General features: G+C 33.0%; 3 protein-coding genes across 3 annotated transcripts; 1 reads left to right on the forward strand and 2 right to left on the reverse strand.

Annotated features, from left to right (window-relative positions):
* Positions 1-459: 459 nt before the first annotated feature.
* Positions 460-5,308, reverse strand: LOC106163021 (protein BUD31 homolog). The gene is made up of 4 exons (XM_013540487.3): positions 5,136-5,308; positions 4,385-4,507; positions 3,981-4,147; positions 460-1,011 (listed from the first exon to the last, which is right to left on the reverse strand). The coding sequence occupies exons 1-4, from the start codon at positions 5,227-5,229 to the stop codon at positions 961-963; spliced, it is 435 nt and encodes a 144-aa protein (XP_013395941.1). The 5' UTR covers positions 5,230-5,308; the 3' UTR covers positions 460-960.
* Positions 5,295-8,571, forward strand: LOC106163020 (uncharacterized). The gene is made up of 6 exons (XM_013540486.3): positions 5,295-5,437; positions 5,954-6,063; positions 6,269-6,418; positions 6,710-6,846; positions 7,078-7,229; positions 7,548-8,571. The coding sequence occupies exons 1-6, from the start codon at positions 5,428-5,430 to the stop codon at positions 7,574-7,576; spliced, it is 588 nt and encodes a 195-aa protein (XP_013395940.1). The 5' UTR covers positions 5,295-5,427; the 3' UTR covers positions 7,577-8,571.
* Positions 8,572-8,744: 173 nt separating this feature from the next.
* LOC106163019 (arrestin domain-containing protein A) lies at positions 8,745-26,531 on the reverse strand. Its single transcript, XM_013540484.2, has 12 exons — positions 26,332-26,531; positions 25,613-25,686; positions 25,109-25,219; positions 24,587-24,652; positions 23,800-23,894; positions 23,423-23,556; positions 22,905-23,001; positions 22,428-22,606; positions 21,967-22,060; positions 21,522-21,620; positions 9,436-9,523; positions 8,745-9,302 (listed from the first exon to the last, which is right to left on the reverse strand). Exons 1-12 carry the CDS (start codon positions 26,391-26,393, stop codon positions 9,250-9,252), a joined length of 1,152 nt encoding a protein of 383 aa, XP_013395938.2. The 5' UTR covers positions 26,394-26,531; the 3' UTR covers positions 8,745-9,249.
* Between the last annotated feature and the right edge of the window lie 42 nt (positions 26,532-26,573).

Genomic DNA, 26,573 nt, shown 5'->3' on the forward strand with positions numbered 1-26,573 from the left:
TAGCCACGCCGAGAGATTTTTTCCTTTTATTATCATATATGTATTATTTTACTACCTTTTGTTACTTTTTTTTTTTTTTTGGTAGGATAATTTCACTTAATGACTATGACAATTGGCAATAACAGACCCGTCTCCCGACTTTTCAAACTCTGTTAAGCAAAGACATCGTGAGATTTTGATCGATACAGCATCTATCGTATTCATCAGAATAAAGAATGGAGATTAAATGAACTTGCCCCCCCAAAGTCTTGTGATAAACTCAGTAGAACTCCTAATCTTTTGAGAATATTTGGCGAAAAATCAACGGCCCTGGAAGCGAATCTAATAAACTAATGTATTGTATTTCTAATCAGAGACTTTACACTGTGGACTATGGCACACTACTACAACTTTTGATAAAATATTTATTTACACAAAATTACTAGACAAAACTAAACATACTTTGATCCCACTAAAAACTTAAAAAAAAAAAATGCATTTAATCATCCAAAAAAAGATCATACATTATAGCTGTGCATTTGTCAACTTATCAATCGTATTCTTGAACTTCACATGTCTCTAAAAAGGCTACATTACTATCGATTACAATTTGATTATTCAAGAGGGCAGTCCGTTTCCCATACAGGTATATAAAACCATAAAAGAAATACAAATAGCAGATCAAGTCACCAGGACACTGTCACAGATCCAGAAAACCAAGAAGAAGGCCAATGGGATGTTATAAGCCCCTGCCTGTTCTTTCTTTCTTTCTGGATTGGTCATGAATAATGACACCAACCGATCACATCGTTGCTGAAAGAATGTCAAGTACACCACAAGCCAGGTGCTTTCTAGTTAAATTCAAGTCCAGATCCATTAAGGGCAAGTTCTATATAGGCTGGTATACTGTCATAGAATATTTCAGGGGTAAACTGAATAACCTGGCTTCATCTTTATTAACATATTCATTGAAGCTGTCTTCTATCCAGAGCATCCTCTACATCCACAGTGAACACACTCCACAATACGACCCTGAAACATAAAGCGAATGGATGATAAATGTGTAACTAAACTTCTTTGAAGATGTGGTGGTCATTCATATGGAAATGATGAAGAACAAAGGGCTTTGAAATTGTAAAGCGTATCCCTCACCAATTTTCAATTAATCAACAAAATAATGCATAACAACAGGTGAATCATACATTGTCTAAGCTTTGAAGTATGAAAAAGCATCATCCTATTTTACAAGTGCCTAGTTATGCTACCTTATTAGAGACAAGTAAGTCAATAGATTTATAACTGGTGATGAATGGCCCTATTTGAGATGAAATGCAGTGTATTGAGAAACTTTTTAAGAAATATGTTACCCCTTTCATTTATCTAAATAGATTAGTGCCATTTGCTGTCGTAAGATGGACTGCGGTACATTCATATAAACCAAATTGTCAGATTTGGTTCATTACAGTCATGCAGCTGCATAGTGGCATCATTATCAACTGACAAACGTATGATTTCTATTTAAGGGGCATTCCGTGGTATTCGTTTTGCATTACGGACGGAATTTTGACACTTTAAAAATAAATTCTACAAGAACTATAATACATAAATTGTTCAAATTTGGCAGGAATATTGATTAGTGCAAGCCTAAACTTCTGACCAAAAAACTTGAAATAACATCTATTAGTTTTTGAGAAATATTGGTTATTGATCACCATTACGGACGGAAAAAAATGGACAAGAATTTTTATTAATCAACTTCAACTTCAAAACTCTGCTCTGTTTGTGGCTTTTTAAAGATAAAACTGCATTGGCATGACAATTTCATTATTCTAGTTACTAGAAATGTAAAGGGTTATTAAAAAAATTTTTTTTTGTTAGGAAATTTTTGAAGTTTAAAAAATCATGTCAGATTACGGACGGAAAATTACGGACGGAAAATTTGTCCACAGTGCAAAACTTACACAGAAGCCATTAAAAAAGTACAATTAATTATTTATTCATGGTAAAATTTAACTTTTTACTAAATATGTACATAATAGGAAGTTATTTTTGATGTCAACTCAAATATTTTTGTGAGCTATTTCAAATTACAAAAATCAACTACAGTCTACACTTTCATGAAGAAGAGATCCCTTGTGTTCTAATATTGTCATTGTTTAAAATTCTGTGTTGAATTCTAATTCAGAATAGCTACATTTAAAAGTTCCTTTTTTTTCATGCTAAAGTTTAAACACTGTTTTTATTCTGACACATTAAGTCCAACAGAGAATTTGTATCTCTTGCATTGGTCCATCACAGGGAATGGTACAGGTTTGATAATTTGGTCACTGGAAATCCATGCTCTGTCTTCTTGAGAAGGAAAGGCAAATAGTTTTTTTACTTGTCCTTTGCTCAGAGAAAAGTTACTTCTATATCACCACCTTCTATGAATATAATTTGACCTAAATAAATGTTCTGAGGATATAGGATAATTTCAGGTAAGTGGCATGGTGCTAGAACAAAGGCCTGGCCTCTAGTCATCTTTGATTAACTGTGGTCAGCAATTATCTTACTGCTCATCTCCCAGGTATATACAACTTGTATATGACAGGTAAGTGATCAAAAGCACATTTTATCTTCAAATTGCAATCAAAGTAACTGAAAATATCCAAGAGAAGCCATGATCATAAGTGATCCTTAAGGTGCAATTTAAATGCCACTAATTGACAAGTGAGACAGACGTTGAAAAGTCTTGCCAGGTAAGAAAAAGCACTTTTTGACTTTAAATCCTGCATTTTTGAATAATCTTTTTTTTTTAAATAAATCTTTATAAGGGAAACAGTTCTTCTTTAGTTTTGAAATTCATAAATCAATTACTTGAGTAAGCCACATGAAACCAATCAGTAGAAATGTTATAGCCAGGTAGCTATGCCTTTCCGTCCGTAATGCTAATTTTCCGTCCGTAATGATTTTTTATTATGAAATTAATTTGTCTTCAAATATGTTTAAAAATTTTTTTGGGGGATATTTGGTAAACATAGGACTAGTATGAGGAGAATATGAAAGGAATTTTTTTTCTGTCAAGTAGTCTTTAAAAAAATTTAAAAAATAGAGCCCAAATCATTACGGACGGAAAAAATGACTTTGGATTAATGATTAATTAACTATTTTTTAAAGATTTCACTTGATTTTTTATGTGTTTACCCCAAGGACTTGCTGTAATTTATGTCTCAATTGAAAGATATTGATTAAAATTTATTTTGAGTGTTATATGCAAAAAATAAAAAATTCCGTCCGTAATGCTAATTTTCACATTTTTCAAGTTTAATGCGCTATAAAATCATGAATTCAAAAAATACAGATAAATCTTGTACAAATTATTATCCCCTGAAGTCTCTTCTTTCAGAAAATGCAACTTTTGATTGATTTTTGTAAATTTGAAAATTTTATGCCCAGGACACAAATACCACGGAATGACCCTTAACATTACAGGACTGCAGTCTGCAGAGGTTACAGGTGCACCATTCCTCTCTAATACCTTCATCAATCTCCTCACCTGTTGTCCCACAGTTCAAATAAAACCTCATTTGACTTGAAATTATCTATAATTAAATCCAATTTTCTTCGAGGATGTTGTCAGGATTTTGCCATCACCAATATATCACTGGGATTAAAACCCACAATGCCAGAACAACAAGACGTGGGTAATTAACATCTACTGACATGCTAAGCCCATCCTGTTAACATTGCTTAGAGCAAAACAAGCAAAGGCATCATATGGCAGAGCAAAAAGAACTACTAGGTTTTCTTTTCAATATGTGTGTGTGTGTGTGTGTGTGTGTGTGTGTGTGTGTGGTAAACATAAAGTATTAGCAGCATGTAAAAATAAACTATAACTTATCAAATTTATTTAATCATTTTTGCAAAGTGCTTTTATGAAAATAAATAAATACATAAAAAATTAAATTATAAATAAATGCACAAATTTAAAAATGCATAAATTTTGCTTTGTGATATCTTACCTCTTCCAATTTGCTTTTTGGTACCCTGCAGATGCAATTTGTTCCAAAATTAGTGTCCCTTGCCTGTATACACCTCAAACAACATAAGTTTTCATAGCCTTGTTTTTTCCATTTAGCAATAAGGCGGGCATCAGCAAGGTTCTCCTTAATGCAGTAATCGTAAAGTTCTATAATAAAAATATAAAAAGATCTTTGTAAAAACTGAACAAAAAAGTCATTATTTCCCCTATTCTTCTTATATATGGTCCAATATAATATTTAATCATTTTTAGTGATGACAAGAAAGTATTAATTAAATTTCTTCTTCTTCCCTCTTATATATATACAAATTTCCCACTTTTAAATTCGCTACATGGTTTACTTTGCCACGTGAAACTTTTTAGTCCATGTAAAAGACATCTTACCTTTACTTATTGCTTTTCTTTTGTGATATAAATCAAACACATAGCGAGATCTCTGATGATGGATCTTGAACACAGGCCACAGCGTTTCTACTTTACGTTTTCCTTCATGGGGATCTGTCTGAGCTGAAAAAAAAAAAAAAACTAATTTATATCCTGGCATGTAAGTTTATTTGTGATTAAAAACATTTTCGGTTATTAAGTACACAAATTAAAGAAATAAAAGGTAAAAGTGAATCCATATGGGTATTACATTAGTGTAAACATTATTGATTTTATTTCAATTCACTGTGTTAATTGTGTAAAACAGGCAATGGTGTTGTGCCAGTTGAGAAAAACCACTGCACTTCCCAGTTACTTAGATTGCTCAAAAGATAACAGCCTAATTTGAATATATTGGTCATGATGGATTACACATATTTGTAACCTGTTGACTTATACTTTCAAAGCCCATAATTCGTAGTGCAAATGAATTCAATGATAAATAATTACAGTTTAAAAATGATTGCCCTAGCCATTTCCATTTAACAAAATTGACTAACAGTTCAGCTGTCACGAAATAATGCCAGAGATTGAACATCTTGCCACTTTATAATGGCAACCTTATGCTGATTCACCATCTTTTAATATTTAATTCTATTTCACCTCAGCCCTTTTCGAATATTCATTACGCTGCGTGGTACAACAACTTGAAGTACATGTAGTAGTACTACTAGTAGAAATGAGAAGGAGAAACTTCCTTCAGATTACTTACCTTCTCTCATTTTTTGATCCAATTCATCTAGCGTAGGTTCAATAAGTTCCCATCCCTCTGGAGGAGGCTTTTTACTTTTTCTCACTTTTCCCATGTCTGTTTATGGCCGTTTAAACTACCTGTTGTGAGACTGCAAATATTACGTTCTTTCTTCACGTTATTCTTCAGGAAGTGGTAAAGTAGGCACTGCGCAGACTCGGACAGAATTGTGGGATGCTGAAGAGCCCATCCGGTTTTTCTGGTGTGGTGCAATTCACTTTGTCATATTTTCCTTCTTTACTAGTCAAGTAAAATGCCGAGAGGTAAGTTAACCGTAAAAATGTTAAGAAATTCTAAAATGAGGTTGAAAATGTATTCATTTTTTAATCAGTAGACATGTTGTTATGTAAAATAAAGCATTTATCCGACACAACAGTGCTTACACTAAAGCAAGTTCTTCACATGGTTCCGACTTCCGAGTTCAACATTCTCGTTCTACTTCAATTTAAAGTTGGCAGTTGATTTAAGCTGTACATAAGAACCTTCAGATCTAGTAAATCAGATCTTGGATCGACCCAGCTGCTTGTGTTATTTTGTCAAACTGTTTATGTCTAGCATACATTTTAGACGTTTTTACATGTTCACCACACTGAGTGATAATGGATGAGGGATACTGAATATGTGCACTTCATTACCACTGAAATTAAAACAACAAACGAGCCCCAGTGATGCTATTCCACATTGTTCATTATTGAATGCATTAAAAAAACAATGAACAGTTCCCAACATTCATTTAAAAATACTGGTTTTTAATATTGCATTAACTTTGTGCTATTAAGGTGGAAGCAGAGGGAAGAAATTTTCCCATAAGGGACAGAGACGACATTTCACAGATGCAGAAGATTTAAAGGCACAGCGTGAAGAAGATGAGAAGAGGAAGCACTGGAGGGTATCCTTTACTTACATATTTTTGTATACGAAATAAAATTTTCAATTTGAGGACCCACTGCATTTAGAATCCATCAGCTACTGTATTTTTGATAAAGAAACCAAATATTTACACATTCTGTTTGTCTTAATAGCTAACTAATTGAATATTGGACCCTAGGTGACACCTACCACTTACTATATTTTTATTGTATTATATAAAATAGAGAAATCAGGGTCTTCCTAGTGATGAGGAGTCAGAAGAGGAAGAAGAAACAGGGGCCAGTGAAACCAAGGCAACAAATAAAAAAGAACATGGAGCACCAGGTGAACTGCCTCCATCTTCCAGTGAGGAGAGCGATAGTGATGACGACGAAGTAGGTGATAGGGATTGTTTTGCGTTTGAATTGTTATTCTTGTGATATTTTCAGTGACTACATTGATATAGCTTAGTTTATGAGATAATGGGCTGCTTAGTGTTTTGATTGTGAGAATTATTATGTCATAGTACTTAAAGAACAGGATATACTATATTTTAGGCACATCATTCAGTGGGTGATCTATGTATGAATTCCAGAGCAAAAAAGTGACTGTGACTGAATAATTTATTAATATTATCGCAGTAGAATGTTACACATGATAATATTATGACCATTTTTTTTACCCAGAATAAAAAGGCAAAGGGTATTTCCTACCTCATCCAAGGAGAAATACATAATCCAAACATTGGAGGAAAAAGAAATAAAAAAGTTACAGACTTGAATATGGATGATGCTCCTAAGACAACATTATCCAGGAGAGAAAAGTAAGTAAGATTGTTATATAATCTGTTCATAGTTTTTCTTTTTATATCTGATCCATTAAGCTTTGTGGGCAGTGGATGTATATAACATATGAAAATTGACATTGAAGAGAGGAACTAGAACTTTATCTATTCACAGTTTTTCTTCTTTGTACATCTCTCTTCGTTTGACACACCTTCAAGTTAGCCTTATGGGTTCGGAATGTATGTGACATTTTGAAATTGTCATTGAAGGGAGGAACTAGAAAAGCAGAGAGCAAGATTACATTATCAAAAACTTCACAAGGAGGGAAAAACCGATGAAGCAAAAGCAGATTTAGCCAGGTTAGCAATCATCAAAAAGCAAAGAGAAGAGGCAGCAAGAAAAAGAGAGGAAGAACAGAAAGGTATTTTTCCAGTAGATATTTAAAATTTGTTTATTTGAAGTTGTTTTTGGGTTGTAAATATTCTTTCTTATGTGTTTACTTTTTATTGAATCAAAATACAAAGTTGGAGGGAAAAATCCTTTCCAGCACATGCAAGCAAAATAAGCCAGATAAAACTAATTGTTCCTTAGGATAGAGTCACTTATGTTGACAAAAAGAATTTCTATTGTTGTTTATAAAGATAAGTCTGGTAAACTCTCTTTGCTGTTAGTCTTTAAGCACAAATGGAAATGATTCAATTTCATTGTCCCACTTAATGTTATATATTATGTTTTCCAGCAAAGGAAGCTGCAGCCCAGAAGACATGATGCTGGATAACATTGTGACTCTTTATAACAGCCGTTTGTACTGCTCATAGTTACGAATTTCTCAACTTCAACATGTCATATAATACAAGAAATGCATGAAACGCGTGAAAAATAATACCTGTGAGAAGATGAAAAGCAAAGTGATGAAAAATGGGAAATAAAATACCTGGAACAAGAAAAATGGTAAATAGTGGGAGTTTCTTAGCACTTCTGAATTTCCCATTTGGACAATGATGTTCATGTGTAAAATGCGGTGCTGGAGGAAAGTATCCAAGAAGTGTATTCTAAACCATTTAGAATAATTAGAAGTCGTTGGAGGCATATATTTCATTGTAGTTTATTCTTCATATAAGACCATTTTTCTGCTGTCATGTATTTATATTCATGTGCTGCTTTAAGATTGTGTAAAAGAAATTATTTGGGCGGAGGAAAATAAAAGGATTTGGTCTTGCAAAATTTCTTTTTTCTGTGGATTGCTTCCAGTTTAAAATTGCTGTTGTGTATTTAAATAGCTTGAACATTGTGGAAGTCTTGTTTTAAAAATAAGGCAGATATTCAGACTTCTTGTTTGAAGATGTTGAGATATTCTCTTTAAATTTGTACCAAGTAGAATTCACATTGTAATATCACTTGCTCATATAGACAGTATAAGGATAATCCGTGTATTTATAATACATTAATCACGTTTAATTGCAACTTTTCATTCTCCAACATTAGCAATAGATGTGTTATTTACCTACTTGCGACATATTTTTAGGAGCATGGCATGAATTTATCAGTCAAATGTATCAAGACTGGGTCAGAAAATATTTGTAGAAATGTTCTGCATTTAACCAGACCAGACCAGACCAGAGACATATATTTGAAATAGGAGTTATAATAGTCGTGATAATGGGACTTTAAATTATCTGCATGTGGCTAATTTTCTTTCTGTTTACCTGGCTCTGTTCTATATTTTAGGACAAATATTGTCAAATAAAAAAATGTCATTTTAATGATTTTTGGTTAGTCCTACAACCAAAATACAAAGGAGTGTTAATTGTAGACACTTTGTTGGAAGTCTGCTATTAAATTAATGAACTTCTAGGTAACCTCAAGATGAAATGAGAATTTAGTACATCATGATCACAGCACCTCTGACTTGACTGAGGATAACAACTGAGCAGGGTTTTTGTGTAATGAATTTTTTAATGAAAAACTATTGCACTTATACGCCAAAGTTTTTCTTACAACCATAATGCAATAATTAGTGCAAAAAGCAATATTTATGTCCACCCGTTCTTTCAGGTCATGGAAAAATCTATATACAGATAAAACCGATAAATAAACTCACATCAGATTCTTAGGTTTAAAACGTATACCTGTAAAGTTATCAATTTATGCTTTTTTGCAACACAAAACGCTTCAATCTCAACTTACAAATGGTTTCATCTGGCTGAAAAAAAAACCACAGTTCCATGCTCTCAGCATTACCAGCACTAAGAATTTAAAAACTTGTATTTTCTGACTTTATATCATGCCAGCACCATCACAGAAGGGTCCAATTAAATCCACCTCTTGTTTGATTCAGCACCAATGTATAAGCATGTCAGTATTGAAATATGCCTTTAAAATGAAAGTCAAAACCACTGTTACAAAAACTTTTTAATTGGTCATAAAAGTTTTAAAATTCATCAATTTTCACCTAGAACTTGAAATCCAGGAATACCAGCAAAGCTTTCTGAATCTGAAAGGAAAAAATTCTCATGTAAGTGAGAATGAAAAAGGCAATCAATCATTGCATTAAGTTATTATCTACCAAAATACAACTGTACTCTTCACAGAATTTCATAATTGTTCAAATATTATAAGTTTCATACTTAGAGATTCCTGTGTCAGCCTTCTCTGTTTCTCAGACAGAATACATTTGCATGAGAAGACCCAATCTGGAGGGGACCATTCTGCCCACTGAAAAAAAATTCCGTCAAACTTATAATAAAATCACAAAATGTCGTTTCTCTTCAATATCCAAAATACAGCTACTCCTCAACATACTGACAGCCTCAAATGACTAGTCAACAAACTGACAAAAGTTATCACAAGACCTCATTTTGCCTCTCTTAACTTTTTATGTACAGACACAGATGTGTCTGTACATATAGCCATCATCTGCGTCTGTCGTCGCCGTCGCCGCTGTCGTCGCCGTCGCCGTGCACTTTTACCGATAACACGATAAGTGGAAAACCATTTTACCTTTTGACTTGAAACTTACAGAACTGATGAATATTCATAATACGCAGGTCAAGTTCGAAAATCAGCATGATCGGGTCACTTTTAGGGAATTTATGCTGTTTTTTCACTTTTTTCAGCATATATGCAGCACCGATAACACGATAAGTAGAAAACCATTTTACCTTTTGACTTGAAACTTACAGAACTGATGAATATTCATAATACGCAGGTCAAGTTCGAAAATCAGCATGATCGGGTCACTTTTAGGGAATTTATGCAGTTTTTTCACTTTTTTCAGCATATATGCAGCACCGATAACACGATAAGTGGAAAACCATTTTACCTTTTGACTTGAAACTTACAGAACTGATGAATATTCATAATACGCAGGTCAAGTTCGAAAATCAGCATGATCGGGTCACTTTTAGGGAATTTATGCTGTTTTTTCACTTTTTTCAGCATATATGCAGCACCGATAACACGATAAGTGGAAAACCATTTTACCTTTTGACTTGAAACTTACAGAACTGATGAATATTCATAATACGCAGGTCAAGTTCGAAAATCAGCATGATCGGGTCACTTTTAGGTAATTTATGCTGTTATTTCACTATTTTCAATATAAATGCAACACTGATAACACAATATAAGAAAAACGGATTGGCCAATTGTAATTATACTCACAAGAGTGGTCAATCTTACTAAAACGCAGGTTGAGTTCGAAAATAAGCATAATCGGGCCATTACTTAAGAAGTTATACTGTTTTTATGTACAGACACAGATGTGTCTGTACATATAGCCGTCATCTGCGTCTGTCGCCGTCGTCGCCGTCGTTGCCGTCGTCGCCGTGCACTTTTACCGATAACACGATAAGTGGAAAACTGTTTTTTCTTTTGGCTTGAAACTTACAGAACTGATGAATATTCATAATACGCAGGTCAAGTTCGAAAATCAGCATGATCGGGTCACTTATAGGGAATTTATGCTGTTTTTTCACTTTTTTCAGCATATATGCAGCACCGATAACACGATAAGTGGAAAACCGTTTTACCTTTTGGCTGGAAACTTACAGAACTGATGAATATTTATAATACGCAGGTCAAGTTCAAAAATCAGCGTGATTGTGTCATTTTTAGTGAATTTAGGCTATTTTTTCTCTTTTTTTAGCATATATACAGCACCGATAACACCATAAATGGAAAACCATTTTACCTTTTGGCTTGAAACTTACAGAACTGATGAATATTTATAATACCCAGGTCAAGTTCAAAAATCGGCGTGATTGTGTCATTTTTAGTGAATTTAGGCTATTTTTTCTCTTTTTTCAGCATATATACAGCATCGATAACACCATAAATGGAAAACCATTTTACCTTTTGGCTTGAAACTTACAGAACTGATGAATATTCATAATACGCAGGTCAAGTTCGAAAATCAGCGTGATTGGGTCATTTTTAGTAAATTTAGGCTATTTTTTCTCTTTTTTCAGCATATATACAGCACCCATAACACCATAAATGGAAAACCATTTTACCTTTTGGCTTGAAACTTACCGAACTGATGAATATTCATAATACGCAGGTCAAGTTTGAAAATCAGCATGATTGGGTCATTTTTAATGAATTTAGGCTATTTTTTCACTTTTTTTCAGCATTTTTGCAACACCGATAACACAATAAATGGAAAGCTGTTTTACCCTTTGGCTTGAAACTTACAGAACTGATAAATATTCACAATACACAGGTTGAGTTTGAAAATCAGCATGATTGGACCACTTTTATGGAAGTTAAGCTGTTTAGTTTCACTTTTTTCAGCATATATGCAACACTGATAACACGATAAGTGAAAAACAGATAGGCCAATTGTCATAATATTCATAGGAGTGGCCAATCTTACTAAAACGAAGGTTGAGTTAGAAAATCAGCATAATCGGTCCATTATTTTAGAAGTTATGCTGTTTTTTCACATTTCCTCACATTCAATTCTTAGGCATGTTAACAGTCTCATTAGTTAACTAATAAGATACGTAAAAGTGTTTGTTTGGCATTTCCTGCATCTTTACAACATTGTTAGTTGATTTTGTAAAAATGATAGTAAACCTGTTATCGTGTATTGTGTAATAAAGTGTCAAAAATGGAAATAAACACATATCATTGCAGTTTGTCAGATTCAATCATCCACTATGTTCAGAATATCAAAATGGAGGAAATTGGACATATAACACTGTCTTATTGATATTTTCCCATCTCATCAATTTTCTTAGTTGGTCATATAAAAATGGCAGTAAACTGTATATTTTGTTTTATGTTTAAAAAGTCTTAAAAATGGTAATAAACCCATTTCAGAACAGTGCTGTCTTGTTTCACTTTTTTCAGCATTTATGTAGCACAGATAACACGATAAGTAAAATACCATTTTACCTTTTGGCTTGAAACTTACAGAACTGATTAATATTTATAATACGCAGGTCAAGTTTGAAATTCAGCATGATCCGGCCAATTTTAGGGAAGTTATGATGGTTTTTTTTTTCAAAATTTTCAGCATTTTTGTAACAGGATCAGTGTAAAAATGAATTTTTCTTTTTGGATTGAAACTGATGAATATTCATAATACGCATTTCAAGTTTGAAAATTGGCTTGATTGGACTATATTTACAACTGTTATGCTGTTTTTTTCCTTATTCAGCATATATGCAACACTGATAACACATTTTAAGGAAAACCAATCAGCCTTTTGTCTTGCAACTCACAGCAGTGATTAGTCTGACTAGTATACAGATCAAGTTTGAAAATAAGCTTGATCAGTTAAGTTTTGATGAAGTAATTAGCCTTTTTGTATATATGTGTTTTTTTTTTTCTTCAGATTTAATTCTTAGGCATGTTAACAGTCTCAATATGGAACTAATTAGATATGTAAAAGTGTTGTTTTGACATTTTATCCTTATTAACAAAAATGATGGTAAACCTGTTATCATGCATTGTGTAATAAAGTATCAAAAATGGAAAAGAACTCATCATTGCAGTTTGTCAGATCCAATCATTCACTATGTTCAGAATCTGCAAATGGAGCAAATTGGACATTTAAAATTGTTCTATTGATATTTTTCCTATGTCGACAATTTTCCTAGATGATCATTTAAAAATGACAGTAAATTGATTATTTTGTTTTATGTAAAAAGGTGTTGAAAATGGAAAGAAAATCATTTCAGTACAGTTATCTCTTGTTTACATTTTGGCATTTTGAACTTTGAACTTTGAACTTCCATGGTCTTGAAGACCTTCCCATATCACATTTTCTGAATATCCATGATACTTTTATTTTTTTTATAAAAAATTGATGGTCATTATGCTGTTAAGTATTGTGTTATATTGCATGAAAGTTGAAGAAACCTGTATTTTGGACACTGCTGCCAGGATAGCGATTAAGGGAAAACCATGTTACTTATGATACTCAAATTAACTGAAAAGTTTCATAAGACTGAAGTGCAGCTTGTGTTGGAAAACCAGTGTGATTGTTTTCTGTTTTGGAAGCAATGCAGTTCTATAGAGTGAACTATGGTGCAATAAATGTATATGGCAGTATATTAATTCAGGGTCACAAACTAATTTGCTTAATTAATTTTCAAGTTGCCATTAAATGAGATTACATAAAACACACGTTCATAAAGTAATTTGCTTAATAATTTTTCAAGTGGCCATTAAATGAGATTACATAAAACACATGATGAGATTTCATTGTAAAGTCCCCTGGGTATATCTCTCTTAACTGTGTCACATAATTAGGAATCAATGATTATTGTGCAGGTAAATGTAAGTCATGTTAGTAATTAGACAGCTAGATTTAAAGTTTGAATAGCAGCTTTATTGGAATTTTTTGTTTTGTTTTATTTTACATTTTCTTTTAATTATTTTTCAAACACTAGCATCTTCAAGATATCACTTTCAACTCCCATCCACCAGAAGCACTGTGCATTTTCTGTTTTTCCACATAAGGAGTTGTGTTGGTTTTTATGTCTTTAAACATTGTGTAATTATATTATTTTCTGCACTGTCATCTTTTTTCACATATTGGGATTTTCATTATGTGAATTTGAACTCTCACATATTGTCCTGAAACTGTAATCTTATTGACCATATTATTCTGTTGTACATTTTGTGAAATTTTATCTTTCACATACTGGAAATTTCATTGTGGGACTTATAACTCCCAAGGACATGTAACATTTAACTTTTATTGATACTACCTGTTGTGCAATATTTGCAACTTGACTGTTCTTTTTGGCAAATAATTAATTTTCTTTCTAAAAAGTGTTTTTTTTTTTTTTTTTTTTTTGTTATAATCTCTTAAGATATTATTACAAAGTATAGCCATCTATGGATGTCACATGGTCTGATGAAAAGTTCAGATATCAGAATAATAGCTATGACTGCCCTTTTTGTAGTAAAACAAAATATATTTTATTTCTGCGAGTTGTTTACACTGTTTAAACTCAAGTTGGATGATTCATATCATGGTTATGGACCTAGACTGAATGGCAGCTTTAGTGGAATATTTTTGTAATTTTTTCTTTAATTTTTAATTTTTCAAACTGGCATTTTTAAGATGTTTTCACTTTTCAGCATATATGCAACACTGTAAACACATTTCAAGAAAAAAACGATAGGCCTGTTGTCATGAAACTCGCTGGGGTAATGGATCTCACTAAATTGAGGTCACGTTCGAAAAGCTGCATGATCGGGCCACTATTTTAGTAGTTATGCTTTTTTCCCCACTTTTCAGCATATATGCAACACTATAAACACAATATAAGGAAACACATTAAACATTAAACTCACAGGAGTGGTCAATGCTGCTAAAACACAGAAAATCAGCATAATCGGGCCATTATTTTAGAAGTTATGCTGTTTTTTCACATTTCCTCACATTCAATTCTTAGGCATGTTAACAGTCTCATTAGTTAACTAATAAGATACGTAAAAGTGTTTGTTTGACATTTCCTGCATCTTTACAACATTGTTAGTTGATTTTGTAAAAATAATGGTAAACTTATTATCGCGTATTGTGTAATAAAGTTTCAAAAGTGGAAATAAACTCATGTCATAGCAGTTTGTCAGATTCAATCATTCACTATGTTCAGAATCTCAGAATGGAAGAAATTGGCTATTTAACACTGCTCTATTGATATTTTTCTTAGTTGATCATATAGAAATGGCAGTAAACTGTTAATTTTGTTTTATGTTTAAAAAAAAACATTTCAGAACAGTGCTGTCTTGTTTACATTTTGGCATTTTCAAGTTGTGACTTTGAAGTTCCATGGGCCTGAAGACCTTCCCATATCACATTTTCTGAATATCCATGATACTAATATTTTATTATTAAAAATTGATGGTCATTATGCTGTTAAACGTTATGTAATATTGCATCAAAAAAACTATTTTGGGCACTGCTCCCATGATGACCATTTAAGAAAAACCAGGTCACTTACTGTTCTCAAACTTGCAGGAAAGAAACATGCGACTAAAATACAGCTTCAGTAGGCAATGCAGTCTGTTTGGTAATTCTTACTGCCAGTTAAACAGTTTTTTTTGTGAAAATTTAATTTTTCACAAGATATGCTTGAAGACCTGTGCTAGTCACATTTTCTGAAAATCCATGATACGTTTATTTTATTTTCAAAAGTTGACAGTCTTTATGCTGTTAACCATTATGTAATATTGCATCAGAATAGAAGAAAACACAATTTTGGGTGCTGCTGCCATGATGACCATTATGGGAAAACCATGTTATTTATGATTGCCAAACTTTCAAAAAAGAAATACAGGGCTAAAATGCAGCCCGAGTTGGAAAAGTAGTCTAATTGGCTTCTTTTTCTGGAAGTTATATATTTTCAAAGTGTGAACTTGAACTCCCATGGGCCTGAAGCCTTATGCTTGTTACACATTTTACTTATATTGGTATTATCTGTTGAGCATAATTGAAATTTAATGTTGAATTTGCAGTTCAACATAATGTACTTTTGCATCAGAATTGACAGTAGCCTATTTTGTGCTTAGTTATTTCCTGTTTTTTGTCTGTACATTTGACAGCTTTGCTGCCTTGTTTCACATTTCCTCAGATTCAATTATTAAGCATGTTAACAGTCTCATTATTTAATTAATAAGATGCCTAAAAGTGTTTGTTTGATATTTCCTGCATCTTTACAACATTGTTAGTTGATTATGTAAAAAACATGGTAAACTTGTTATCATGTATTGTGTAATAAAGTGTCAAAAATGGAAATAAACTCATATCATTGCAGTTTTTCAGATTCAATCATCCACTATGTTCAGAATCTCAGAATGGAGGAAATTGGACATTTAACACTGTTCTATTGATACTTTTCCCATCTCATCAATTTTCTTAGTTGGACATATAAAAATGGCAGTAAAATGTTTATTTTGTTTTATGTTAAAAAAGTGTTAAAAATGGAAATAAACCCATTTCAGAACAGTGCTGTCTTGTTTACATTTTGGCATTATCAAGGCGTGACTTTGAAGTTCCATGGGCCTGAAGACCTTTGCTAGTCACATTTTCTGAATATCTGTGATACAAATATTTTATAATTAAAAATTGATGGTCATTAAGCTGTTAAACATTATGTAATATTGCATCAAAATTTGATGAAACCCCCATTTTGGGCACTGCTTCCATGATGACCATTTAAGGAAAATCATGTCACTTACTGTTCTCAAACTTACAGGATAGAAACATGGGACTAAAATACAGCTTCAGTAGGCAATGCAGTCTGTTTGGTTTTTTTTTTTTAGGCTATTTTTTAGGCTATTTTTTCTCTTTTTTCAGCATAAATGCAGCACCGATAACATGATAAGTGGAAAACCATTTTACTTTTTGGCTTGAAACTAACAGAACTGATAAATATTCATAATACGCAGGTCAAGTTCGAAAATCGGCATGATTGGGTCATTTTTTAGTGAATTTAGGCTATTTTTTCTCTTTTTTCAGCATATATACAGCACCGATAACACGATAACTGGAAAACCGTTTTGGCTTTTGGCTTGAAACTTGGGGAACTGATAAATATTTATAATATGCAGGTCAAGTTCGAAAATCAGCATGATCGGGTGACTTGTAGGGAAGTTATGCTGTTTTTTTTTACTTTTTTCAGCATATATGCAGCACCGATAACACGATAAGTGGAAAACAGCTTTACTTTTTGGCTTCAAACTTACAAAACTGATGAAGATTCATAATCTGCAGATCAAGTTCAAAGATCAGCATGATCAAGCCATTTTTAGGGGAGTTATGATATTTTTTCACTTTTTTCAACATATATGCAACACTGATAACACTATATAAGAAAAACAGATAGGCCAATTGTCATTATACTTACAGGAGTGGTCAATCTTACTAAAATGCAGGTTGAGATGGAAAATCAGCATAATCTGGCCATTATTTTAGAAGTTATGCTGTTTTTTCACATTTCCTCAGATTCAATTCTTAAGCATGTTAACAGTCTCATTATTTAACTAATAAGATACGTAAAAGTGTTTGTTTGATATTTCCTGCATCTTTACAACATTGTTAGTTGATTATGTAAAAATGATGGTAAACTTGATATCGTGTATTGTGTAATAAAGTGTCAAAAATGGAAATAAACTCATATCATATCATATTGCAGTTTGTTAGATTCAATCATCAACTATGTTCAGAATCTCAGAATGGAGGAAATTGGACATTTAACACTGTTCTATTGATATTTTTCCTATCTCATCAATTTTCTTAGTTGGTCATATAAAAATGGAAGTATACTGTTTATTTTGTTTTGTTTAAAAAGTGTTAAAATGGAAATAAACCCATTTCAGAACAGTGCTGTCTTTTTTATAGTTTGGCATTTTTAAGATGTGACTGAGCCTGCAGATCTTTGCTAGTTACATTTTCTGAATATCCATGATACTAATATTTTATGATTAAAAATTGATGGTCATTATGCTGTAAAACATTATGTAATATTGCATCAAAATTTGAAGAAACCCCTATTTTGGGCACTGCTCACATGATGACCATTTAAGGAAAGTCATGTCACTTACTGTTCTCAAACTTACAGGAAAGAAACATGGGACTAAAATATAGCTTCAGTAGGCAATGCAGTCTGTTTGATAAATTTTTCTGGTAGTTAAGCAGTTTTTTTGTGAAAATTTAATTTTTCACATATTGGCATTTTCAATGTATGACTTTGAAGTTCCATGATCCTGAAGACCTTTGCTTGTCACATTTTCTGAATATGCCTTATACTAATATTCTATTAAATAAAAATTGATGGTCATATATGCTGTTAAGCATTATGTAATGTTGCTTCAAAATAGAAGAAAACACAATTTTTGGTGCTGCTGCCATGATGACCATGATGGGAAAACCGTGTTACTTATGACTGTCAAACCTTAAAAAAAGAAACACTGTACTAAAATGCAGCCTGAGTTGGAAAAGCAGTCTAATTAGCTTCTTTTTTCTGGAAGTTATACATTTGAGTGAAATATTCATTAACTTTTTGGCATATTCATTGTGGGACTCGGAGCTCCCATGGACATGAAGCCGAATGGTAATCAAATTTTCTACATGTCCATGCTATTTGTAATCAATAATCAACAAGGCAGCAAAGCTGTCAAATGTACAGACAAAGAACAGAAAATAAAGATGCAAATAAGTGAAAAATTAAATTTTCACAAAAAACTGTTAAATTGCCAGAAAAATTTACCAAACAGACTGCGTTGCCTATTGAAGCTGTATTTTAGTCCCATGTTTCTTTCCTATAAGTTTGAGAACAGTAAGTGACATGATTTCCCTTAAATGGTCATCATAGGAGCAGTGCCCAAAATAGGGGTTTCTTCAAATTTTGATGCAATATTACATAATGTTTAACAGCTTAATGACCATCAATTTTTAATTATAAAATATTTGTATCACAGATATTCAGAAAATGTGACTAGCAAAGGTCTTCAGGCCCATGGAAATTCAAAGTCACGCCTTGAAAATGCCAAAATGTAAACAAGACAGCACTGTTCTGGAATGGGTTTATTTCCATTTTTAACACTTTTTTAACATAAAACAAAATAAACATTTTACTGCCATTTTTATATGACCAACTAAAAAAATTGATGAGATGGGAAAAGTATCAATAGAACAGTGTTAATTGTCCAATTTCCTCCATTCTGAGATTCTGAACATAGTGGATGATTGAATCTGACAAACTGCAATGATATGAGTTTATTTCCATTTTTGACACTTTATTACACAATACATGATAACAAGTTTACCATGTTTTTTACATAATCAACTAACAATGTTGTAAAGATGCAGGAAATATCAAACAAACACTTTTAGGCATCTTATTAGTTCAATAATGAGACTGTTAACATGCTTAAGAATTGAATCTGAGGAAATGTGAAAAAAACAGTATAACTTCTAAAATAATGGCCCGATTATGCTGATTTTCGAACTCAACCTGCGTTTTAGTAAGATTGACCACTCCTGTGAGTATAACTACAATTGGCCAATCCGTTTTTTCTTATATTGTGTTATCAGTGTTGCATTTATATTGAAAATAGTGAAAAAATAGTGAAAAAACAGCATAAATTCCCTAAAAATGACCCAATCATGCTGATTTTCGAACTTGACCTGTGTATTATGAATATTAATCAGTTTTGTAAGTTTCAAGCCAAAAGGTAGGATGGTTTTCCACTTATCGTGTTATCGGGGTTGCATATATGCTGAAAAAAGTGAAAAAACAGCATAAATTCCCTAAAAATGACCCGATCATGCTGATTTTCGAACTTGACCTGCGTATTATGAATATTCATCAGTTCTGTAACTTTCAAGTCAAAAGGTAAAATGGTTTTTCACTTATCGTGTTATCGGTGCTGCATATATGCTGAAAAAAGTGAAAAAACAGCATAAATTCCCTAAAAGTGACCCGATCATGCTGATTTTCGAACTTGACCTGCGTATTATGAATATTCATCAGTTTTGTAAGTTTCAAGTCAAAAGGTAAAATGGTTTTCCACTTATCGTGTTATCAGTGCTGCATATATGCTGAAAAAAGTGAAAAAACAGCATAAATTCCCTAAAAGTGACCCGATCATGCTGATTTTCGAACTTGACCTGCGTATTATGAATATTCATCAGTTCTGTAAGTTTCATACCAAAAGAAAAAACAGTTTTCCATTTATCGTGTTATCGGTAAAAGTGCACGGCGACGGCGACGGCGACGACGACGGCGACGACAGCGACGACGGCGACGGCGACGACAGACGCAGATGATGGCTATATGTACAGACACATCTGTGTCTGTACATAAAAATTGGTGATAATTATTCTATAATTTATTATGCAATGTTACATCAAAATTTACAATAATCTTTTTGCACTGCTACTGCAAACATTATGAAAAGAAAACTGTGTTACTTATTATTATTTTTAACTTATGAGAATGATTTTTAGGATTGGCATGCAGTTAAAATTAGAAAGCTAGGTCAATTGGGTTATCGTTTATTATTGAATTTATGCAATTTTGTGTGAAATTTTCATTTTTTTATTCTGGCACTTTCTAAGTATAAACTTGAACTCTGATGGGCCTGAAGCCTTATGCTTTCACTTTGGTCGGTGTTACCTGCTGTGCATAATTAAAATATGATGTTGACTTTGCAGTTAAACATAATGTATCATTTCATCAGAATTGGTAGTCTCCTATTTTGTGCATTATTGTTTTGTGATTTTCTTAAGATGTGACTTATGGGCCTGAAGGGTCTTTGAGAGGGTCAGTCTGTAAATTTCCCTTGGGTATCACTTAGCTAAGCTCTGAGTTATAAAGTAATTTGCCTAATTGATTATTAATAGGTCATTAAATGAGATTACATAAAGCACACTTGTTGATATCTCCCTGTAAACTCCCAAAGGTTAAGCTCTCTGCTAGATTAATAATAAGGAAGCAGTGATAATTATGGAGGTAAATTATGCAGGTAATTTATATATATATATATATATAATCAACAATTGCTGCCTGGGCAGAGGTCTGCACTCTCGGAGTGCTTTTCTAGTTTTGTTTATTTTCCTTAATAACTTTTTTCTCAAACACTTGCATTTGTGATATTTAACCGCCTGAAGCTCTGCACATTTTCTGTATTTCCACATAAGCAGTTGTATGTTATTTATGTTTTCAAACATTATGTAATATTATTTTATGCACTGTCATCATTTTTCAAATATTGAGACTTTCATCATGTGACTTTGGTCTCTCATGGTCCTGATACTGTAATCTTATTGAAGGGATGGATTGAGACCATCTTCTGGGTCAGCTTCCGGAAGACGTTCGGATTTTTAAGTTTATATTGACTGATATTTATTTTTTTTTCTGTTGGAAGATCATCAAAATAGAGGATGGATCAACAAAGATACTTTGGAATACTGTCAGAAAATATCTCTGGGTCAGCTCCTGTTATTGACCATGTTACCTGTTGTGCATGATTAAAATTCAGTGTTGACTAACAGTGCTATTATAAGCATTATTTATTATTGCATCAAAATTGGCAAAATGACCTATTTTGCATCATTATTTTCTGTTTTTTGTCTGTACATTTGACAGCTTTGCTGCCTTGTTTTTAATAAATATAAAAAATATATTTTATCATTATTCAAAAACAATACTGTGTTACCAAATAACCAGTAACATAACATACTAACCTCTTTATTAGGTGGATGATAAATACAGTGTACAGGTACTTTCAAGTCAAGAGTTGGAACTGCATCAACAGAAACTTCCACTTGCACATTGTATTCACACTGGAATGTCACAGATGATATTCTTCTAGTTATGATTTTGATCTTTTTCTGTACATTTTTTTAGTCAAATGTGAGAAGGAAAGGTGGCTGTAGCATAAGATTTACTTTTTGCTATCTGATAAAAATTGAGGCCAGGCAAAGCCTTTACAAAAAAAAAATGTGTGTGTTATAAATGCTCTGCATACATATCGAACTTTGAAATTAACAACATTTCTTTCAAGCCACCCAGTATATTTCTCTTCAATCTATAGTCCTTTTTCTTTAGGGAAACTAAAATTAACTGCTTGCAAAAAAGGCAGATTAAACTCAATAGCCAAATTACTTCACAATGTCAATAGAACCTTACATGTATGTGCTCTCCATTGGACGTTGATGCTATTTCGTTGGAGTTCGATGTATTGTCTGCCACTGCCAATGGTATAAACACTTTACTCAAACCTCTGAAAGTAATATCACATCTATCAATGACAACACAATCAATTTCAATAGTCATTGCACAAAATCTTTTCGATCATTGGACCATTTCTTTTAATTAGTTAGCAGATAGTGATTATGTTAAACAAGTGAGATGTAAAATGAGAATTATTTTCAATTTACTACAGACTAAAATATTAGTACATATGAGAATCTACTGAAATATCAAAGGAGAATACAGAGCTACCCTTCACCCAACGCTAACTGAATAACAAATTTCTCTTAATTGTGTAGTCTGCAGGTCATGGATTACACCATCAATGCAAAATGTATGTTATCAAATGCTTTTACATTGTTTAAGCTATGAAATGGCCAGTAAAAACTGTACAATACTTCTCCAAAAGTTTAGGATTCCTGCCCTCCAATATCTTTCCCCACACTGTCCTTGTTCCCCCCTCAGGTTGAAATGTCAACAGCCCATGTTGTGGACTCTTGGCACTAGCTGTACTGGAGTTGGAGACAGTGCTGGTTGATCTGGGCCTCTTAAAGGCAAGATTCAAATCCCGTATCAGCTGGAAATTTCACAGAAAGTTTCATGACTATACAACACTGCAAATATTGTAAATTTGAAATAAAAACATGAGCAGAAATATTGTAGAGAAAAGATATTCTGACATGTGGAATCAAGCCTTCACCAGTCACAGCACATGATGACAGAGGTGTTAAAGGTATGATTGCTGAACCTGCAGTGCATAATATATATTTACAGAGAAAAAAAAGATATGCTCTATATAAGCAATTTATATTACGTTATGTTTTTAAAACGTGTCCAGATTATGAGAATAAAAAATGACATCTGATATAGCAAACCTTTATTGTTATTTTGTTTATTCTTTTTGAAGTACGATTTTCAACACCTAAATTAAGGACAGCTGTCTCACCAGCATGATATGCTGAACGATTTAATCTGGAAAAATAATGAAAATTGTAAATTTTAAGGCAAAGGTCAAATCAATGTTTAAAAAAAGCAGCATGACAATAAACTAGGATAGGGTTTTGGAAATTTTTTCTTCAGTAACCCACAATAACTTCATCTTATTGACACATTTATTTTAACCACTGTATTCTAATGCATTTTGCAGATCATTTTAAGGAATTAATTCAGGATGAATGAAATTCATTCCTTATAATTATGATTCTTCATCATTGATCTAAAACGTGAACATTTCTGTTTACACCTAATTGGAGTTTAATTGTTATATGGCATGTTTAAGTCATGTGTTACTAGGCAATTACAATTTTTGAGCACTAAATATTAAGAATCAGAGAATTAACATTTTGACAAGACTGCTTCAACTGAAACATTGTAAAATTCTGCTGAAACTCACTTGGCACTGACTGTTAATAAACCCTTCAGTAATCCAAACATTCTCCTGACCTCACAAGTGACCTTGACTGGGTCAGGGTCATCTATCTTGTTTAAATCTGGCACTGCCTGATATATGACAAGAGGCTGTGTAGTCTGGAATGTAGTAGGATTTATGCTGTATACACAAATTGTTTACATTTCTACACGATGCTTTCATTACAAGCAAAATGTGTTTTAACTTGAGATCTAAAAATATGTGTCAAAATTCTAATCCATTTGCATCAAAATTGAGATAAAAAGCTTTTATATAATAAATATGATAAAAATTCAAGGCTTACAGTCATTTCTAAATACGTTTTATAAAAACTGCTTCAATTATATTTTGATCTATATAACCTTTATACTTTCCGCTCCAATAACCTCAGCAGTCACATAGTATTCCACCAAACCTGACCATTTTGCTGGCTCACAACCAGAAAGAGAGAATGTGCCTGGGTCAATAAAAACAATTATTTAACAATTAGACATAAACACCAAAGCTGGAAGGTATACATGCATCACATAAACCAAAGTGGAAAATGTGGAGAAAAATGTTTGACCAATTAAGGCAGGCAATAAACTAGGCATTGACAAAGGCATAGACAAAGGCACAGGCAAAGGTACAGACATAGAGAGAGAGACATATAGGGTGCGGTCACAATGAAGCTGTTATACATCATCATAACACATACTGCTAGGTACATTGTAGTTCAAACTAACCCTGACAGCTAGGACTCTCGCTGAATGCAATCAGATTAAAAGATTAACATGCCTCCTATTGTTTCCCCATATTACAGCATCATCAGCTTTTCTGTATTCTATTTAAGGCCAGGAGGAGGTGGGTTAACCTGATTACGTAATAGATAGACCCAGAGTCAGCGGGGGTTATGTGGCATACACGAGTGCGTAGCACGAGTGGATGTCACATAACCCTCGCTGACGAGGGGTCTATCTTATTTAGACCACGGGCCCATTAGCGGGTTATAACGCATTCATTCGAGACGTGCGGTTATCCGAGTTACACCACGTCCGAGTCTTTTGTTCTTCACTTCCACCGTGGTCTAAATTCAGTGAGAGTCCCCTGAGGGTTAATTTGAACAACTTAATACAATAGTTTTATTGTAAACACACCCATAGACAGTACCTGGTATTTCCTGAGGTAGAGGATACTGAAATGGGTACATGTACTGCCCACGAGGGATGGTCCCACCTGAAATCAAATGGGCAAAATGTGATATCTGTAAACAATTACAAACTTCACACGCTATACATAAAACCTTTTTGGTGGTTAAACACCAATAAAGCATACAATACAAAATCAATGTAGTCTTTCACAAGGTGTTACTGGCAGACTTGAATTGACCACATGAATGTTCCTCTTCAGGGGCGGATTTAGGCCGTCTTCTGGGTCTTCTGGAAGACGGTCAAATTTTCAAGTTTACATTGTCAGCCATCTAATGTTTTCTGTTGGAAGACGGTCAAAAATAGAAGATGGATCAACAAAGATAATGTGGAAGACTGTCAGAAAATATCTCTGGATCCACCCCTGCTCTTAATTTTATCTTTGTTAAGTACTGTATGATAATGTTATGTAGTTACATGTAGAACCTGTCTATTCAACAATTCAGAAGACAAGCTGTATCTAAATTCAAAGAAAAAATCTTACTGGTAGATTGGTAGAGCTTAAAATCACAGTTAACATATTCTTGATGGCCCTTCACACGTTCTAATGCTGCACTCTCTCCAGATGAAGTAGACTGAATGTCTTCAAACCAATCTGAAAGAACGCTTAATTACATGAACCATATGGTCAATTAGATTTTTCTCAAGTTACTTGTGTTTCAACAGTTTTATATAGAAGTAAAAGTCATAAAACTAGTATACACATCACTGAGGAAATCCTAGAGAGAAATTTTTTTCTATTTATCTCCAGAAACAAATATTTTCCAGAAAAGACTTGTCAAAAAACAAAGCAATTTGGCACATCATTTCTAATAGTGATACAGCACAATATCTCTCTCTCTATTATTCTGCCTTCTGAGTTCAAGATTTCATTCTGGCATTTTTCAAGTGTTGTGTTGTTGGTCAACACAATTTTTTTGTCTCTTGGTAAGAACTGCAACCTTTTATGCAACAAAGATTGTGCCTGCCCAAAAGAAAAAAAACTCACACTTTTCATATCCTCTGATCTTCAGCTTGATGCCATGTCCGCTTGTTGGTGATCTTATTATCAGATACACAACTCTAAAATAGAAATAATAGTCTATACTTGATTTAATGTAGACCTTAAACGTAATTCTAGTTAACTCACTTCACATGGAGTGAGGAGATTGTATATTTTCATACAGGATACAACTCCTTGAATGGAATTAGCACACATTTCCCTATGCACTGACAACACAGCTAGGTACTGATAGATACTAGAAGTAACATCCATGTACTTTGCCCCAAACCTTCTCTGATTTTGATTTTGATTTTTTTTTTTTTTGGTAAATTCAGCCTTATATACATGTGGTTGACTAAATTAGTTCTATTTTCTAAGCTATTTAAGTAAATAAGTTTGGTAATTAATTAATGATTATCTGATGTTTTTATTTTTTAAAAACCTTCAAGTTCATGCAAATACCAGTATAATGAGGGCGGAGATAACTTCAGGGGTGAACATAGAAAAATCACTTAATAAATTACTATAACTTATACAGGTTATAAGCAAACACATTCTTTGCTACGAGATATAACATGGGTTTTCCAATTGAGTCGTTAGTCAAAATGCATCATAAATTGTGAATTTTGTCAGCTCATCAACTATTTGTTTGTAATTGAGAATTTTCAAAACGTGAGACAAAGCTGTCCACTAAAACATGGCACAACTTGCAAGTGACAACTTACCCTGCCACTATTTCTCCACCAAAGTATTCCCCCTTGTCGGTGCGAAGAAGAATTTGATTCATGGCGTCTCAAAATGGAGTTGTTTTGGTTTTCGTCTCATTGTAGGATAAAAAATGCCGCATCACAATAACATACAGAAAGTAAGTTGAGAAATAGGGTCGCGGAAATGTTTACGGTGCAGCAGTGACACCTGTCGAGATATTTACCATGACGAGCCTTTATCAAAACATTGTAGTAGACTA

The sequence above is a fragment of the Lingula anatina genome, chromosome 2 (genome assembly GCF_051362555.1).
Source record: "Lingula anatina isolate TDL-2025a chromosome 2, LinAna3.0, whole genome shotgun sequence".
NCBI lineage: Eukaryota > Metazoa > Brachiopoda > Lingulata > Lingulida > Lingulidae > Lingula > Lingula anatina.